Below are 18,762 nucleotides of genomic sequence, written 5' to 3'. Positions count from 1 at the left end.
AGAGGTCCAACGACAACTAGGAAAATCAGTATGAATAGTACTAATCGGTAATGAATCGATCAACGTGTGTGTGCGTGCATGTGTGTGTGTGTGTGTGTGTGTGTGTGTGTGTGTGTGTGTGCGCGCGCGCATGTGTGTGTGTGTGTGTGTGTGTGTGTGTGTGTGTGTGTGACTACATGCTCACTGCAGCATGTACTTAGAAATTTATTCAAGTTTGTACATTGATAGCTAGAGTCCAGGCGGTCGTACAGAGAGTTAGATTCTAAAGCAGCTTTTGGAGGTCTACGGCAAAACTCCAATAGTGCAAACAATTTACTGCATGACGTAATACTGTGGCTTTCTGATATCCAACGAGCGAACAAACGACTAACAAGTACCACACACGCTCTAAGTATTCACTTGCGTGCCTCCAAAATATGACAATCACTTCACTGCAGGTTTGTCAAGCAGTATAAGATTATGAGTAGACTGTGAGTAGCCACCATTTGTAACTAATAAAACAACACTCCAGTTTTACAATAAATTCTTGGAGGAAATACCCCACTCAGTTAACTTGTGCAATTTCTTTGTAATTAGCTTGTGCTTTTTAGCTTGTAAATATGTAACTACTATTTTTCTTCTTGTAGTTATGCTGCAAATATGTGCTTGTGGGACAACAGCCTCTACTTGAGAAAGAAAGCTTCACGATATATATATATATATATATATTAACAACTGCATTATTGCATACATTGCCACCATGCATGGAAGGCAATGTATGATTACAATGTAAGATAAATTGGGATGGTGCATACCAGTATTGTGTCTATTATGTGTTTGCAGTAGACTCGTGTTCAGCAACACCATGTGCGCTAGCTGTCACGTGTGTATAGGTCCATGTGGTTTGATGTGGTTCGGACCTATACACACGTGACAGCTTGCGAACGTGGTGTAGCAACCTAGTACTGGGCACGAGTCTCCCTTTGCAGTGCATGATTACTCTTCAATGCAAGAAAACCGGTCTAGCAATGACTTGCGTTATTGTGAGTTAAGGACAGGCTATCTCTACGATCCTAGCGTTAAACATCCATAAATAGACAGAAGGAAGTTGCTCACGAAAGTAAATTGACTGAATCAGATGGTAAGACCAAACGTTTTCGTGTACGTTCAATGCCTGAGCAACTGCTCTAGCTAGCAGTAAATCATGCAGATGCCAATATATTATGTTCTCTAAACACAGACAGAGTATACTCCGAATTGTTATGTATATGAAAGTCTAGAATCAACACACAACTTACTGGATCACCTAGGACCTCGTATCTAACTCCTGTAGCTAGATAACAGTTACAGTTTGCAAACTTGGAACAGTCTAGATGTCACTATGGTAACTACACCTGCTAATATGTATAAAACACATGCAACATGCTACTTTGTTTGTAAACCATGCAAGCCAGTCCAGTTACCTTTGAGGAGTGTGAGGATTTGATCCATCACAAGAACCTATTTGGTTACATACGGGACATCGGCTTAGATTTGATCTTTCTTTCGCTCGCTCGTTCACGCAGTCGAAACAGGTGTAGCAGTGGCATGGATAAAATTGAAGTGTAGCTTGTTTTATACCGCACCATTCGCATCTTGGAAACTGCGAACAATGTATCTATGCACCTGCAAGAGTCTAGACAAGTGCTCTATACTAACCTCCATGATTGTTTGATGAGACTTGCTAAAACTTCGGAAAATTACACAGCCGCAATACTTGTCGTTGTAAGTGTCTATCTAGAACGTCGTTTCAGACCTATACAGTCGCTCCCTGTCCCGTATGACACTCCAACGCTTTCAAACATTGACATGAAGCATACGGGAACCGGCACAAGTAGAGCGCGGAGGTCATGCAGATACAGTACAAGACTAATGTCGATAATTATGGAGTAATATTTCTAGACGCAGTCGACGACAACAGTTACCAACAATGTATAGCGTCTCGTGTAACATCTTTGAAATGCACACACAAGCTTGCAGTCTAGTACTCAGCTATCATCGTCAGAACACCTCACACCGTTTTCCGAGCGCCATTTATTCTAAGCAATGCAAAATGCACCGGATATGCCTTCTCATGATTGTGATATGCCAGAGTAAGCTATATTACGTACACATCTCTCATGTTCTTGGACATCGGGAGTGCAACACAACAAATAAAATTATAATGTAAATGATATTACAGACGTTCGTTGTTGGTGGAAATGACTCGAGACGTTTCGCTCGGCGAAAAAATGCTGGAAAGCCAACGATCCATTTCAAAAGTTTCTGTCAAAAACAACATACCGGCAGAGCAGAGAAGATAATGATCGCGAATAATAATTATTATGAGTATTAATTAATTAAAGGAGACGTGGGCGGATAAGCACATTGTGCTATACAATTTGCTACCAAGAGGTCGCTCCGTAGCAAGCTCAGCTGCATTACCGAATTTCAAGGTGAGAACCATACATATTGTGTCTTGATACGTTAGATGTGCGCTATTGAAGTACTCCATGGAGATTAGGCTAAAAGACTAACTTTTCAAATTACTTTTGCTGCTTTCATAACAAAAATCTAAGTTTATTGAACATTTAGATCGCACGTTTGATCTAATTGCACAAATTGAATTGCGCTGAACTCTACAAGCGAATATATGCCGCCATGTTGTCCATTTGCTCTCTGAGGCTGCTGCGTCGTTTCTTGTCTGATGTGACCTTTTTGGACAGCGTTCTATTGCTTGCGAATTCTCTATTAGAGCTCAATAGTTCTCAATGCGGTCTTGGCGTTGCAGTTTGTATCTCTAGTCTAGATTGTTGTATTTATGTTTTTTGATTGAGTGACATCCTCATGATTCGCGTAAATAGCGTTCACACGGCTTTATAATTATATGTTTGAGCAAAAGACATGCACTTACATCGCTCATTACTTTATGCAGAAATTTGTCGGCTTTTTATTGCAATGTCTTTGGGTTGCAACAGTTTCTATTTGCAAATTGTCTAAAGCAGATAACATTCCAAGCATTAGTCATATTAGCAACTTCAATGTTGCACTGTTACGATATAAAAATAACTACTCTATATACGTAGCTCAAGTAAACACAACTATCCTCTCACCTATACAAAAAAATTGCAAATTTATAAAATTAAATTATTAATAGCAAATGACCGTTGACTTATATATATATATACTTATTTCCAAGTTTGTAAACGTTAATATTGTTAATGCACTTTAAATCTTCTAGATTTCTTTAGGCAAAAATGACAAATTTTCAAACTGATGGAGGTTGGTGCTCAAAAAACGAATTGCCCTTGCCTCCACGTCATGATGACTATCTAGAAGTCAAAGGCCAGAAAATCCCCGATGATGAATATCAAGTAGTCAAAGGCCAGAAAATCCCCGATGATGAATATCAAGTAGTCAAAGGCCAGAAAATCCCCGATGATGAATATCAAGTAGTCAAAGGCCAGAAAATCCCCGATGATGAATATCAAGTAGTCAAAGGCCAGAAAATCCCCGATGATGAATATCAAGAAGTCAAAGGCCAGAAAATCCCTGATGATGAATATCAAGACGTCAAACCCAGGAAAAATCGAGATGGGTTTAGTAGTACTTCTGACAAATCAGGTCAACCAAAGCTTCGCTAGACTGATGCCGTCGTTCGGTTGTGTGTATGACTTTGTATGGATTGCGAGTTGACGATGCTGTGTTGTTGTTATGCAGTCTTTGCAGCTGCCTTTACTCGATTTTGATGTCTTTCGCTACACGTCGTTGAGAAACAACGTTGATGTTTTATGCAGTCACGATACTTTGAAAAGCTGTCTTACGGGAGTGTCGGTTGCATGTCTTGCAGTTAATAACACCAATTACCTTGCCCAACTGACTCAAAATGGCATTCAGAAAACGGATAAAACAAACGGTGTATGCATCGTGTTAAGGTTTATAAGATTTCAAGCTAATTCATGATATCTAGCAGTTTTATACTTTACAACTTTAATTGACTAGTAGCATTTCGTCTAAAGTTGTATCTAACACATGCTCCACAAAGTTACTCTGTCTCTGTTGTATACAAACTATAAAGTAAGTCTATTTACTGTTTAATCAGAAAGTAAGGATTTGAACAATCCCAAATAAGTTTAATATTAATTAAACCATTTTGATAACATACGGAAAATTGTCTTTTCAATTTTTGTTTTACTGCTTTCATACGCACGTGCATGGACGATTACGACCACGAGTCTTGCTACCGTACCAGCCGCATGCTTGAAACTGCATACGACGCACATTATTACGTACAAACATTCTCCACTAGCCTTCATGGCCTGCTTGCTATCTATCTATACGATCCGATCAGACATACATTGTTTTCAATGTTTGACAGGTCTGTTTACTCGGCAATGCAAAGAGTCGTTGTGTTTGTGTCGCTGTCAGTCCTAGCGCAAATGATTACAATAATATTAGACGACATCTTCACTAAAATATGTTTGTCTGTAATCGTAATTGCGTTAGGATGCGCTTGACGATCTTGAAATGGAAGACACGATCAGCTACAACTAATGCGTAGTTACAACGCGTGGCATGCGCGCAGTTGCGTGTTGTCTGTAGAAATTGTTATGCAAATTACAAACGAACAGACTTCAGGCTCGATTACGAGCGTTTCTACCATATCATAACTGTACGTTCCGTGCCGGTTTGTTCCAATTGTGATGTGCATGCTTACGTTAAATTTCTCGTTCTCTGTTGCCTGAATCGACGCTTTGAGATCGACAGCAGACAAGCCGTGTACAGACGTTTGCTGTTGAGCGCAAATGATCGGAGACGTGTCAGTGCTGAACAAATATGCGAGAGCCGACGATCTGTTTGACGAGTTTCGTTTAACCCAAGGCGACAGAGCTATAGGGTACCGTATTTATTATGAATACTAAACCAGACGTGGGTGTGCGTCGACTAACTGCGCACATTGCGTCACCGATTTGCTCTAAAGCGGTTGTTCTGTCGTGAGCTCGACTGTATTGCAGAGTTTTTGAGGTGTGTGTTGCTATTAGCAGGTAAGAACAGCACACTGTGTGTCTAGATACGTTAAATGAGCCATATCGCAGCATTGGACGTTAGAATAAAAGGCAAGAGTCTCAAACTCAGTTCTGTAACTTCTATATCTACAAACCTTGCGATTTTTATAACATGTATATCGCACGCTCAGTGCAATTGCCCCATTGCAATTGCCCCACGTTTATTTGAAGAGATAAGCGTGCCGTCAAAGTATCTGTTTACTCTTTGTAGCTGCTGCTTTGTTTTTCGTATTGATGTGACGTTTGCACGCGCGTGTAAATCGTTCGATTGCTCGTGGATTCTGTGCAAAAAGTCAATCGTTGTGTGCGCGTTGCAGTTTTTGTAGTCTAGAGTCTTGAGTTTACGTTGTTGGATTGGTCTACATCTGCATGCGCAGTAAAGTATAGACAAGGCATTATCATTCTACGTTTAAGCAAAAGACATGAGGCAGTTACATTGCTTGATGCTTTATGCAGCCATTTGTCGGCTTTTTCATTGCAATGTCTTTGTGTTGCAACAGTTTCTGTTTGCAAATTGCCTCGAGCAGATAACGTTCTAAGCATTAATCATATTAGCAATTCAATGTAGCATGCGCTGTTACGATATAAATCTATCTATTTCTATATCGCGAAGCTCAACTAAACGCAACTTTTCTCACTAAAGCAAAGATTGGAATTTATGCAATTAAATTATTAATATCATACTCTTTAAAAGTAATTAAATTTTTAATATTATAAATTATATTAAACTTAAATTGTTACATTTATAAAAGATATGACGAAGTCTCAAGAAGACGGTGGTTGGTTTTCAACAGGAGGAACGCCGTCGCCCCCGCCCCCGCCTCCACCTAATAACCCACTTCCGAAAAATCCAAGTGGTTTTCGTGGTTCTTCTGATCCCCACCGTCAAAAGAAGCTTCGATACTGATGCTGTCGTTGAATTGCATGCATGACAATGTGTATGGATTGCTACGATGCTGTCTTGTTCTTATGCATTTTTAATATTTACTCGATTTTGATGTCTTTTGCTGAATGTCGTGAGAAACAACGTTTGATGTTTTATGCAGTTAAAATGTTGTCTTGCGTGAGTTAGTTGCATGTCTTGCAGTAACAAATACCTTGCAACACTGACTCAAATTGACATTCAGGAAAACAAATAAAACAAAATATTGTCTGCATCTTGTTACGTTTTAGAGTCTAAAGAAAATAGCAGTTTACAGTTACAACTTTAATTATTAGTATTGCATCTAAAGTTGTATGTACCATGCACATGCTACGCGATGCTACCCTGCTTATATATGAGCCAAGTCTGTTTACCACCCAATCAAGGAGTAAGGGTTTGATCCATCACAAATAGTCATTTGATGACATACGGGACATCATTTCTTCTTTGATTCTCGTTTCACTTGCTTTGTACGCAGCTGCATGGATGATTACGACGGCGACCCTTTGTACTGCATCAACCGTGTCTTCATGAAACTGCATAACACACACATTCATTACGTGACGTCAATTACACGTCTGCGTAGCTACACAAAAATTCTTCGCTAACCTTCATGCTTTGCTTACTAGCTAGATACGTGTTCGATCACAGATACATTTTACTTTGCAATGTTTCACGTTTCTGTTTACTGCACAATGCAAATACTCGCTGTGTTGTGATTACAATTATGAGAGGCGACGTCTTCGGCAAAATACGTATGTCTGTAATCGTAATTGTGTTAATTAAGATGCGCTCGACGATCTCAAGATGAAAGACATGCACGAGCAGCGACAACTAGTGCATTGTTACAACGTGTGGCATGCGTGCAGTTGCAAGTTGTCTGTAGAATTTTATGCAAATTAAAAGAGAACACACTGCAGCGTTAAATGCGAGCGATTCTATCGTACGTTCCGTGCTGGTTTGTTCCAATCGTGATGTGTATTCTTACGTTAAATTTCTCGTTCTCTGTCGGTCGAATTGACGCTTTGAGATCGACAACAGACCAAAATAGCCGTACGGACGTTTGCTGTTAGAACATATAAAACGCAAATGATCGGGGACACTTCATTGCTGGACAAATATGCGAGAGCCGACGATCTGTTTGACGAGACTACTCAAAGACGACAGCAGAACGGATACACTATTAATTATGATAATAAAGCAGACGTGCACGTGGATGACTTGGGTCAACTAACTGCGCACATTGCTTTACTGATTTGCTTTCAAGCGGTTGTTCTGCCGTGAGCTCGACTGTATTAGAGTTTTTGAGGTGAGTGTTGCCATTAGCAGGTAAGAACAGCACACAGTGTGTCTAGATACGTTAGATTAGCCATGTCGCAGCATTGGACGTTAGAATGAAGGGCAAGCGTCTCAAATTCAGTTCTGTACCTTCTATAACTACAAAGCTTAGTATAATCGCACTATTTCAATTACCAAACGTTTATTTGAAGATATAGGTGTGTCGCCAAGGTGTCGATTTGCGCCTTGAAGCTGCAGCTTCGTTTTTCGTATTGATGTGGCGTTGCAAGCGCGTGTAAATCGTTCTATTGCTCATGAATTCTCTGCAAAAACTCAATAGTTATGTGCGCGTTTTAGTTGGTAGTCTAGATCGTTGAGCTTGATGTTGTTCAATCGGTCGACATTTTTGCTTAAAATCGTTTGCAAGAACTACGTCTCGAGCAGCAGAACAACGTGCAGTTGCATCGCGGTCGTTATACGCCACCACTTTGTCGCTTTCTTTGCTTCTCTGCAATGTCCTTATGTCGCAACAGTCCTAATTTAGAATGGCCCTTAATGAATAGACATTCCAAGCATTTTCCTAGTGGAAATTTGAATGTTGGAACTCAGTTATGACGACATGCTATCTGTATACGTAACTATTTACGCACTATCTCTCTCGAACATAAACAGTGATTGAAATTTGTAGATAAACCGTTAACTTTAATGTTTTCTAACTCTTAAAGACATTTGTAAAGTTAGATTTAATATTACATTTACACAGGTATGACGAAATCGCAAGCAGACGGCCAATGTCCTTCAAAACCAGATCCGCCCCGTACTAGTCCTCCCAAAAGCAGAGAACATGGGTTTCCTAGTTCTTCGGATCCTAATCGTCAGCCTAAGCTTCGATGAGAGCAGATCTAGAGCAACAAGCCGATACTGTTGTTCAGAAGTGGATTACGATGACGCTGTGTTGTTAGTACTGGAGTTTTATGCAGCTATTTCTAGCTAGTCAGTTTTAGTGTCGTTTGCTACATGTTTGCGAGAAAGTTGATGTCTATGCAGTTGCAATATTCTACAAACTGTCTTGAGTGCCATTTGCAGGTTTTGCACTAACACCAATGATAGTACCACGTACAGAAACGGTTAGACACAACAATATATGTATTGCGTTAGACTTAGAAGATGTCAAGATATCTAGCAGTTTACAACGACAATAGTGTCTCTCCTAAATTTTTTATCTAGTACATGCTGCACGACGCTAATATGTCTGTATTTTATGTAAAACAAAGATCAAGTTTATTTACCACTGCTTTCGGGATGGTAAGGATTTGATCCATCACTAGATGCAACTTGCCAGCATGCGGGACATCGGGTTACCCTTGATCTTATTTTCACTTCTTCGTTTACGCAGTCCAAGCAGGCGTAGCACTTGCATGGATGAAAATGACGCTGAGAATCGTTACGTTGGCACCTTTCGCATTTTGGAAACTGCAAACGACGCACAATTATTATGTAACGTCAACTACACCTACAGGCATTCTCCACTAACCTTCATGCCTTGTTTACTTGACAGATCAGACATAAAATTTTATCCGCAGTATTGACACGTCTATTTACCACAAATGCAAATAGCCGCTGTGTGTGTTGCTATCAGTTGGCACGCAAACGATTGCGACAGTGTGAAACGACTCCTACGGAAAATATTTTGGGACGCGGTGACGAGATAGTTTCCAACGGCGATTGACTTGAGATGCACTTGATGATCTTGAGAAAAGAGACACAAGCAGCTGCAACTAAAGCGTCGTTGCAACGTCTGACGTGCGCGTTGTCTGTGGAAATAATTATGCAAATTAGAAAGAGACAGACTGCTACGTAAATGCACGCGTTTCTACAATGTTGTGAGCTAGTTTTGTTCAAGGTATGACATGCATACTTACCTTTCCTGCAGACGTTTTCCTGTTTGTTAGTCGAGCGTTTAGAGTCGAGATAAAGGCAGAGCAAACGTGTCACGAGCTCGAAGACTTTCGCTGTCTTTCTGTAGCGTTAGAACGTAGCGTAAGAACACTAATTGTTCTCGTTGTCTGGAAAAACAATCGATAAAAGCGGCGATCTACTTCCCAACGTTCTAGCCGATCACGCGATAACAGAGTGGATGCGCAAAGTTGGTCGCATCAATTAGGCATGTAGAAACGCGAACCTGCGTGGGATCGGCGTCACACATTTGGCAAATTGGACTCTGCATGCGGTTCAACTGTTTGTCTGCTGTTTCCAAGGGATGTTTGTCTTATTGTGTTCAATTCACGACGCTTAAGCTTGTGGAGTTGCGGAGCAATACCATACAACGACCACAACGAGATCAATGGAAATGGCTGCTGTGCAAGGGCAATTTTTTTAGCGTACGAACGAATTCAGACCAGCAAGAACACAGAAAAGTTACAAGCTGCAGCAAAAAAAGAAAAGGAGGTAGGTCGTAGTGTTGGTTTCTTCAAGTTTATGGTTTTAGACACGCATGCCAATGCAGATTTTTCGTACCCTGCTGAGCACGTGTTGCCATCTTTGGCTAACACTTGACCAGCTTTGCATGCTATTTGCGCATTATGAAAGGTCTCTGGGAATCCCCATATGCAATCTGGGTTTGCAGCTCAGTATTTGCTCGATTCATGAGTTTTCTTGGCAAGAAATGTAACGCACTCGGTTGATGTTATGGTCGTAGTTGTAAATTCAGAGATGCTGCGCTCAAATGTGCAACTTTTCAAAACGCTATCGTTTGGAAATCGGAAACCTGGCGCCAATGGGGGAACAGCAGTTTCTACCAAACATTTTGGGACGCCAAACGATTTGCAAGAAGCAGAATCGAGCAATTTTAAAGAAAATCGGGGTGTTCTGGGAAACGGGGTCCCCATCGCCAAGGACGACGCTGCCTTCTTGATAAATATTTGTACGACATTTGGTGTCTGTTTTGAGAAGGTGTTGCCACGTAATTGCTTACTCAGACGTGACACGTGCTGCAAATGATAGTTGCTAGAGAGAGTGTGTCCAAACAACACCTCAGACGCCTGCACAGATATGCAAATCATTTGAGTTGCGATTAAGGTCATTGTACTTGCAGGGTCAGCGATTTGTGTGAGAATGCTTTTGCAAACGCATCTTCTTTTGTGAATTCGATTGAAGACAATAACTCTATTGTCTAGGTAAGTGTTTTGCGTACAATAATCAGGTTACGTACATAGCCAGCTAAATGGCATCAAACAATGGCCCAGTATACAGTTCCCGAACACTTGCACTGTCGCAGACGAGAGCACCAAATGCTGAACTAATCGATAGCTTGTTGGCATTTGTTAGACGATTTTCTATTACTGTTGTAGTCTACTGTACTTGAGACGTATGTTAGAGACGTTAGAGGTCATAGTGATAGCAGAAATCAAACGCTATATACTTTTTATGGTGTGTTTTCTTTGCATGTCTTCAATTTTGTGTACAGTTTTAAGCAAAACATGTCAAATTGTACATTCAACTATTAATTTTAATTTTAGCTATTGCTTTATTAAAATCAAGTTCTTCTTTTTCTAGATTTTGGGTTTTGATCAAATGACAAGCTGAGAGTGCGCAAGGTTTTGTCCGCAATACTTACATACATACGGCAAAAAGAAAGGTATAATATTCTACTTTCCCAGAATACTTGTCTCTTCATCTTACGTGTTGTTCTTTTATTTATCAATAAGTTCACATAGTAAAGAGTTGGTTACAACACTAAACACCGTACTTGAAGAGTACATTGTGTAAAATTCAATGCGTCTAGAGCAGTTTACATTTTAAGCATTGAAACTAAACCAGCAGCAGAAACCAAATTTTCCATGATTTGTTGCAGAGGTCATTTATGCGCAGGTATATATGTTCTTTTCTTAATAAACTAAACTTTTGATTATTCAATTGCATACCAGAAATATGCTGTACAAGTTTGGGTTGTTCCTAACTCAAGGATGTGCACGGTCTGGCACTAATCCGTTAAAAGTTTAGTAATTTACTTGCGGATTGCAACTGTTATTGTACCAACCGAGATGTTTTTACATGTTGAAAGATAAATGTTTAAAACGTAAATAGTTATTGCTATTTTATATATCCTTATACGTTATAAAAATATTTGATGCTTAAAAGAGCACAAAACACGACCATATTTTGACTCAGCAAGTCTGAATAGTTGTTGTGTAGTAACTGTTGCCGTCTTATGGTAGATCTAAAAGTTTAATATGGTTTGCTTATATGGTATAACGAAGATTAGAAAACGTTGTCAGGGTACACTGCTTGGATATTACTAACAGAGGTATCGATTTGTAGGTGCCACTTCTGCAGTCAACGCATATTGCAGCATGTCTTCAAGAAATGCTGGAAGACTAAAATTTGCTGGTGTGCTGCTTTTCTGTTACCACATGCAACTGAAGCAGAAGAACAGAATTTCTAACAAACTGCATTATTAGCTATCAAATTATGTGAGTGACGTTCAATATACTGCTTGTAGATGTTTGCTTTTAAGTGAAGACTTTGATCGAGTACAGTTATTGGCTGTAAAGGCATATAGAGCATTTTAAAATGATCATAAAATCATCAAAAAATAAATTCAGATATCATTGTGCCATTACAAACACAGTCTGTTACAATTTGTGCATTGGACGGCTGATAAAACAAACACCAAACTGACCAATTTGTCTTTTGCTGGTGAAATTGGTATTAAATACAACATATTGACTGTTACACGACAAGCTTGTCTAAGCTATCATACGTCTCTATTGGAAGTAAACCAAGGCGTCATTTTGAAGTCATTAGAAGTGCTTCATCACCTAGATTTTGTTGTTGCCGTCTAGAACTAACATGTACGATGAGATTTCAATGTACACTTTGCTTCCTTTACACACCACCGTTCATAAATTTGCTTTACTTTGGATGCATAACTTTCTAGTGATAACCCTAACTTACGAATAGAGTTCAAAGTCTTGACAAATTGAGTACACGCTCTCCTAATAATTCGTCTCCCACCTGTCGTATCAACAGACATAGGGAGGACGGACGCATTTAACAATTTGTCTTGGACGGACGTCATATGTTATCACAAAGAGGCCGAAGTTGCCTCCAGCTTTGCAGGATCCCAGCAGGTGAACATGACGCAACAGTTCTGTGGTAATCAGTATTGTTGCACGTATAAATCGGTAAACGAATAGTGGACAAACTAAGCAATGATCTAAGAAAACAAAATTGTCACCGATCGTGTACACAGGCTCGTGGATTAACAACGATATTAGCGAAATTAAGAAAAATATGCAAATCGCGTATAAAGTGCTTTACACATTGTTTACGACAGGTTGCCAACGGGCGCATCCTCAATTGCGAGTAACACGTGTGATAAGTTCAGATCGAATATCATTGGACTCAGTCAATACTCACCAGTTGTAATCGTGGGTAAAAAGGTACAGTAACCCGTTTGTTTTGATTCTCGTGTGGTATCAACTGTTGAGACTTAACTGTTGAGACTTAACTGTTGAGACTTAACTGTCGTTTAATGGAGAGCCGATTTACGCCACAAAAGGTAAGAGTGCAATTTCACGAGGGTAGCAGTGTTCATAAAATAAATAGCAAATAACACACACACACACACACACACACACACACACACACACACACACACACACACACACACACACACACACACACACACACACACACACACACACACACACAAACACACACACACACACACACACACACACACAAACACACACGGCATAAATGATTTTTATACCGTGTACACACTGCATGCGTGCAACTATACTCTGATAACAAACCAATCAGACTGAAATAGCTTTCGTCTGTTGTATTTATCTGAAACTGAGCTTACTGTCTACTGAATGCTTAAGAAGCTTAATGAGGAGAGTCTTCCTAACAGAGTAAGAGAAACGCTATTGTAATCCAGGGGTGTACTCATTACACGAACAGATACAGAAACGCTGGTAGGGAGTCACAAGCAATAATTGTTATCAGAACGCAAACATGTGAGTGGATTAGCGCATTGCTGGCTGTTTGTTTGTAATCGGTTATCCTAACTATGTAGCTCAACTGGATAGCAAAGATATGCGTACGTTTTACATTGCTTGTTTGATTTATGACTTACAACGGTTATATCAAAGACAGCACCGTTTCAACATTTTCTTACAATTTGAATAAATGGATGTTGTATACTGTATACGTTTGCAACTGTGGTAAAAGCTATTTTCTAAGAAAATCAAAACGGTCTTCGGTTGTTTCTCCTCATGAAAACACTTTTACATCGAGGCTTACTGATGTAAGAAAAGCGAAAGTGCAATTCAAAATAATTGAAATGCACAACTCAATAAATAGAATTACAAGTTGCACAACAAGACGGAAAATTATAATTTTATGAGATCACCCTAAAAGTCCCAACTTAAGATATAAAATGTAGCTATTCTGGACATCGTATCAGTTCACTCTTTGTTTCAAGAAGGGCAACAAAGGTAGGATAGATGTATTTTGCATCATTCAGACAAATTGCTGCTGCTAAAATTATTCGTACTTTTGGTTTTCAGTTACCAAAGATTGTGATTTGGGTTTTTTACAATGACGTACTGCGCGTCCTGTGGAAAAAATCATGTCCATCTCTACTATTGCCACAATTGCCGCCGCTATACATGCGGAAAATGCCGCACAAATTTGTCAAAATGCTCTCACTGCGGGAAATTCACAACAAAAAAGCGTTATTGAACAAGACGTCCGTGACTAATGCTGAAATTTTTGATTAGAAATTCGGCGTGTGTCTAAGACTTCATGCGTGCGTAGAATTTGTGGGTTTATGTTAGATGATAGATAAGCTTTTGACGCGATTGTTAGTTGCTCCTAGAGCAGATCGTGTTAGAAAGTGTAGTAGTCATTGTCATTACGTCATAAATATCATAACTACGTTGGTCTCGTTTGTTTACACGGTCGGTGAATGGCTCATCTGCATGTAGATTGTGCCACATGCTGCTGTCAGACAGTGGGCGGACAAAAGCAGACACGATTCAAAGACAATCTGATACGGTGACAAGTGATAATTTGAACTCATCTCTAGGAATCTTAGAATGGATATGACCGTCAGACGCAACGCTTTGTATCAGTGTTTCGACTACGTAGATATAATCTAGCCGAAGGCATTACTGTTTGCCAAAGAAAAGGAGCCTAACTGTACGAGACATTGAAAAAGCAAAAGGGATGGTTACCAATCGTTTCTACAGTTGCTCGCAGCAAGGTATGACACACTTATACGAGCAACTAATGCGCAAGCAAATCGTTGTGAATGTGATCGTATCGAATAGAGTCGCGTGTTGTGTCTCTACGTGCAACTATGCATTACTTGAACAGCCGCCATTCTGGCGCAACAAGGTTACCAAATTCACTTGCTGCTTTCCATTTAGTATTCGGATTGGAAATGGCTAAAGCTTCTTTGTGAGACTTTTGTGTGCAGAGTAGAGAGATAAGTATGCAAGACACGTGCTTGCTTGCGCCAAAAAAATGTTGTAAAGATGGAAAAATATTTGTACATATGCGATAGTTTGTTCTATTTCGGTGGCTTTGTGGTACAAGAAAGGAATGCTAACGGTGGATCGTTTGCAGGTTTTTGGTTTACAGCTATTGCAGAAGCAATTCTAGACCGTTAATGGCTAGAAGAGATGCTCATTTCAAATCAGTGAAGACATGTGCAATGTAAGTTTGCCACTAATGCAACATTTTCAAATTGCAATACAGTTGAGGCAGAGAAACGCGCCAAATATAGTATTGCAAAGTAATCAAAAGTACGTTACACAGAAATGATTGCCATGTATAATTTGATGTATATAAATTAGAGCAATTAGCAGTTGAAAACAAAATAAGATTACGTGAAATCGTTTCCTTAATCATTTGCTTGCGTTTTTGCAGGGTTATCTTCATCTCCAAAGGTCATTGCTAAAACACAACATCAAAGCAAACTGTAGTATCTGTCAATAGTTGTTGGAAGAAGAGCAAAAACGGTCAGCTGCTATACACATATTATCCAAACAAAGTATTGTTTTTGATTGGGCTGTTGTTGTTTGTTCTTAGCGTAACCTAAACTGTCTTTCTTGTCTATACCTGTTATGCCTGAGTGCCCTAGATGTAACACATTTTGTCAAGTGCCTTTCAGGTATTGCAATAGTTGTAGAACAACGCTCTGCCTACGTTGCTGCAGCTGGAATATTGTTATTTGCCCTAATTGTGGACAGAATACATATCGGATTACTTATAGACTGTCGTAACAAACTACACAACAATAATGCAGAACCAATTGTGTATTGAACTTTGCGTAGGCATGAAATGTAGCATATGTCAATGTAGACGGTATTTTGAGAAATGTTGTTATTGTGCAAGCTAATTGTGGTTGTTGCTAGATTTAAAGAAGCCATTGCAACATATATCAGTCTTGGCATTGCATCAATATTGAATTGCATTCTGGAACCAAGCCTGTAGCTGCTTGCTTCTGGAATTGGTTAGAGAGATTTCAGTAATCTTGCTCGGTTAGTGCTTCTTCTCATCGCACAGCCGCCTTTCTTGGTGTTTTGAAACTGGACTTTCATTTGTACCTCTTGCGGTTAACTTCACGGCGGCATGCCAAACAAGGTACACAATATGATTACAATATGAGTTACAAAATATTTTGCATTCACGAACTTGGAAATGAAGTCTTGCTGATTATGGAGCAAGAACAATTAGAGCAACAGCCTTTGTAGTACCTCTTGTCACTTGTCTACAATTCAGCTATCGTTGGCAGTCATTGAATATTTCAACGCAATGCTGAAGTCTAATCTTTGAAACAAAACCGTTGTTTGTATCTGTTGTGATAACTATGCAATAGCAATCAGCCCCACACATTTTTGTTGACCCACTATGCTTTTCTGCCTGCAGTTCCGTCTGCAGTTCAACAAAGAATACACGAATAAACGAATAAACGAATCCTATTATAGTGGCTACTTTGTGTATCAAATGTAATGCCCATGTTTGCATTAGTATAGAATAAAAACAATAGCTGCAGGTATACTGGACAACATTTGGTAAAAAATAGTGAAAGCCACATAAAAAGGTATTTTGAACAGTTGTTGTTCATTCTGAAAGTAGTCCAAATTATTACTCAAGTAATGAGTGATTAAAAATATGCATCATGTGACACAGACGCCAAATTAATTAAGGTAATCGTTGCTCCCTGCAGGCTCTGATAAGAACCGATAGTTTGTGCCAATACGCGTAGTACTGTTCCAACTGTGGCTGAAGCAGCTCGTTGGTATTTGAGAAACTGATACAGTTCTTGTGCAAAGGTAAGTCAACGTAATTGCATTGCTTAGAGCGTGGCATGTTTAACATTGTACAAGCATCGTCGAGTTTGTTTTCTATTGAAACGAACCGTTTGGAGTTGCCTGCCATTGTTGCTAAGAAGAGATTGCAAATGTAGTGTTTTCGCTGCTGCGTATGACCCCCAGTTCAATACATGCAACTGTTGCTGCTCAAGTCTACGTTTGATCAAAGTTTTGCAACGACACGTGCCTTTCGTGTTGCAGTTTGTCTAATTGTTAGAACACTAGTTTTCTTAATATTTTACGCTAGCTGTTTGTTACAACGTTTGGCTTTTAGGTAAAAATCTATTATTATAACATGGTAATGTATATCTGGCGGTAGTTGTCGATACGTCCAATTTTTTCCTTAAATGGAAAAGTAGAATTTGAATGGAGTCCAGACTACGTAGACGCGTTAGTTTTCTCCAGTCTCTCGTTTTGCGAGAGGATCGAGAAAGCCATAATATTACGATAAGTTTAATGGCATGGCATGACTCACGTTTGAAGCAGAGATTTAGAAACGATATGAGAGTTCTTTGACGTCAGAGCGCGTGGGATAGATAAGTCTCCGCGGCATATACAGTATAGCATTGATCTATGTAGCTAACCGATGATCGTTTTATTTAGTTGCTGTACAGTAGAACTGTAACTCTCTACGCATTCATATCGCAGCCAGTGAGCTAAAAATATGTGATAGGAATATGCGGTGCCTGCGGCTCAAACGTATACTCAGGAACAGCTAATCGTGTGTAGCTTGAACTAATGTGTATTAGTGTTTTTAGAAAAGACTTACCTTATGGCCTATATATATAAATTCAGTTTACTAATCAATTTAGCATTACCGCTCCTGAATGCAAACATGCAGGCATGTTGAAGTACTACAATTTCGCAGCTGTTTTTACACATTACACGGTGATGATTGACATGTATCATTTTGATGTATTTTAAATTAGAGCAATTAACAATTGCACAGGAAAGGAAGATTACTTAAAGTCGTGTCCTTAATCATTTTCTTGCATTTTTGCAAGCTTATCTTCATCTCGAAAGGTCAAAGCTAAAACGCAGCAGCAAAGCAAACTGTAGTATCTGTCGATCGTTGTTAAAAGAAGAGCAAAAACGGTCAACTGCTATAGACATATTATATAAACAAAGTATTGTTTCTGAATGAGTTGTTTTTGTTTGTTTTTAGCGTAACCTAAACGGTCTTGTCTATACCTGTTATGCCTCATTGCAATTTATGTCAAACCTATTACCCAGTGCCTCTCAGGTATTGCAATAGTTGTAGAACAACGTTCTGCGTATTCTGCGGCCGCTGGAATGCCTTCATTTGCCCTCGTTGTGGGCTGTATACATTTCGGCTTACTCTTTGACTGTCGTGAAAAAAATCTACACTACAACAATGACGAACCAGTTGAGTAGGAATTAGTTGTGTGTAGAACTTTGTGTACGCATGAAATGTAGCATATGTCAATGTAGACGGTATTGTGAGAAACACTGCTATTGTGCAAGCTAAAATACAGTTGTTGCTAGCTTTAAAGGAGCCATTGCAAAATAAAACAATCGTGGCATTGCATTAATATTGAATTGCATTCTGGAACCAAGCATATAGCTGCTTGCTTCTGGAATTGGTTGTGGAGATTTCAGTAATCTTACTTAGTTAGTGCTTCTAATAATTGCAAAGCGGCCTTTCTTGGTGTTTTGAAACTAGACTATGATTTTTATCTCTTGTGCTTAACTTCACGGAGGCATGACAAACAAAGTAGGTAACACAATGTCTTGGGAATGAAGTCTTGCCTATTATGGAACAAGAACAATTAGAGCAACAGCCTTTGCAATATCTCTTGTAACTTGCCTACAATTCAGCAATCGTTGATAGTGTTTATTTCAACACAATGCTACCTTCTAATCTTTGAAACGAAACAGTTTGTTGTGGCTAAAGAAAGGACGGTATGATAACTATGCAATAGCAATTAGCCCCACACAATGTTGTTGAGCCACTATGCGTTTCTGTCTACAATTCAGTCTGCAGGTATTAGTTCAGCCAAGAATAAACGACTCTTGTTATAGTAGTTACTTTGGTTATCAAATTTAATCCTCATATTTGCAAATTATGTGTGATTATAAAAATATG

At 39.3% G+C, this 18,762-nt stretch overlaps 1 protein-coding gene and 7 long non-coding RNA genes across 15 annotated transcripts; 6 read left to right on the top strand and 2 right to left on the bottom strand.

The window, feature by feature from the left end:
* Window positions 1-253: 253 nt before the first annotated feature.
* On the bottom strand, window positions 254-1,821 carry LOC134179000 (uncharacterized). Of its 2 annotated transcripts, none has more exons than XR_009969738.1 (3): window positions 1,678-1,821; window positions 1,443-1,621; window positions 254-491 (listed from the first exon to the last, which is right to left on the bottom strand). It is a non-coding gene; the product is annotated as an uncharacterized LOC134179000 (long non-coding RNA). The 2 variants fall into 2 exon arrangements; XR_009969739.1 differs by lacking the exon at window positions 254-491 and adding an exon at window positions 527-662.
* A 583-nt stretch (window positions 1,822-2,404) lies between these two features.
* Window positions 2,405-3,921, top strand: LOC134179070 (uncharacterized). The gene is made up of 2 exons (XM_062645973.1): window positions 2,405-2,453; window positions 3,249-3,921. Exon 2 carries the CDS (start codon window positions 3,255-3,257, stop codon window positions 3,639-3,641), a length of 387 nt encoding a protein of 128 aa, XP_062501957.1. The 5' UTR covers window positions 2,405-2,453; window positions 3,249-3,254; the 3' UTR covers window positions 3,642-3,921.
* A 1,037-nt stretch (window positions 3,922-4,958) lies between these two features.
* LOC134179086 (uncharacterized) lies at window positions 4,959-6,217 on the top strand. The gene is made up of 2 exons (XR_009969777.1): window positions 4,959-5,042; window positions 5,816-6,217. It is a non-coding gene; the product is annotated as an uncharacterized LOC134179086 (long non-coding RNA).
* Window positions 6,218-7,187: 970 nt separating this feature from the next.
* Window positions 7,188-8,316, top strand: LOC134179007 (uncharacterized). The gene is made up of 2 exons (XR_009969741.1): window positions 7,188-7,294; window positions 8,027-8,316. It is a non-coding gene; the product is annotated as an uncharacterized LOC134179007 (long non-coding RNA).
* Window positions 8,317-8,398: 82 nt separating this feature from the next.
* LOC134179006 (uncharacterized) lies at window positions 8,399-9,388 on the bottom strand. Its single transcript, XR_009969740.1, has 3 exons — window positions 9,186-9,388; window positions 8,798-9,077; window positions 8,399-8,736 (listed from the first exon to the last, which is right to left on the bottom strand). It is a non-coding gene; the product is annotated as an uncharacterized LOC134179006 (long non-coding RNA).
* Window positions 9,389-9,465: 77 nt separating this feature from the next.
* LOC134179008 (uncharacterized) lies at window positions 9,466-11,888 on the top strand. The gene is made up of 4 exons (XR_009969742.1): window positions 9,466-9,711; window positions 10,358-10,439; window positions 10,819-10,900; window positions 11,584-11,888. It is a non-coding gene; the product is annotated as an uncharacterized LOC134179008 (long non-coding RNA).
* Window positions 11,889-12,637: 749 nt separating this feature from the next.
* On the top strand, window positions 12,638-16,251 carry LOC134178617 (uncharacterized). Of its 6 annotated transcripts, XR_009969656.1 has the most exons (6): window positions 12,638-12,826; window positions 13,211-13,289; window positions 14,262-14,539; window positions 14,905-14,994; window positions 15,208-15,299; window positions 15,370-16,174. It is a non-coding gene; the product is annotated as an uncharacterized LOC134178617 (long non-coding RNA). The 6 variants fall into 6 exon arrangements; XR_009969654.1 differs by having other exon boundaries at window positions 13,211-14,539; window positions 15,370-16,251; XR_009969655.1 differs by lacking the exon at window positions 12,638-12,826 and having other exon boundaries at window positions 12,917-13,769; window positions 13,842-14,539; window positions 15,370-16,177.
* Window positions 16,252-16,506: 255 nt separating this feature from the next.
* LOC134178627 (uncharacterized) lies at window positions 16,507-18,190 on the top strand. 2 transcript variants are annotated; one of them, XR_009969659.1, is made up of 3 exons: window positions 16,507-16,616; window positions 17,585-17,750; window positions 17,821-18,190. It is a non-coding gene; the product is annotated as an uncharacterized LOC134178627 (long non-coding RNA). The 2 variants fall into 2 exon arrangements; XR_009969658.1 differs by having other exon boundaries at window positions 16,526-16,616; window positions 17,660-17,750.
* The last annotated feature ends 572 nt before the right edge of the window (window positions 18,191-18,762 follow it).

This window comes from Corticium candelabrum, chromosome 4 (genome assembly GCF_963422355.1).
Source record: "Corticium candelabrum chromosome 4, ooCorCand1.1, whole genome shotgun sequence".
NCBI classification, from domain to species: Eukaryota; Metazoa; Porifera; class Homoscleromorpha; order Homosclerophorida; family Plakinidae; genus Corticium; species Corticium candelabrum.
Note: the sequence above shows the minus strand (reverse complement) of the source record. Positions and strands in the feature narration are given on the sequence as shown.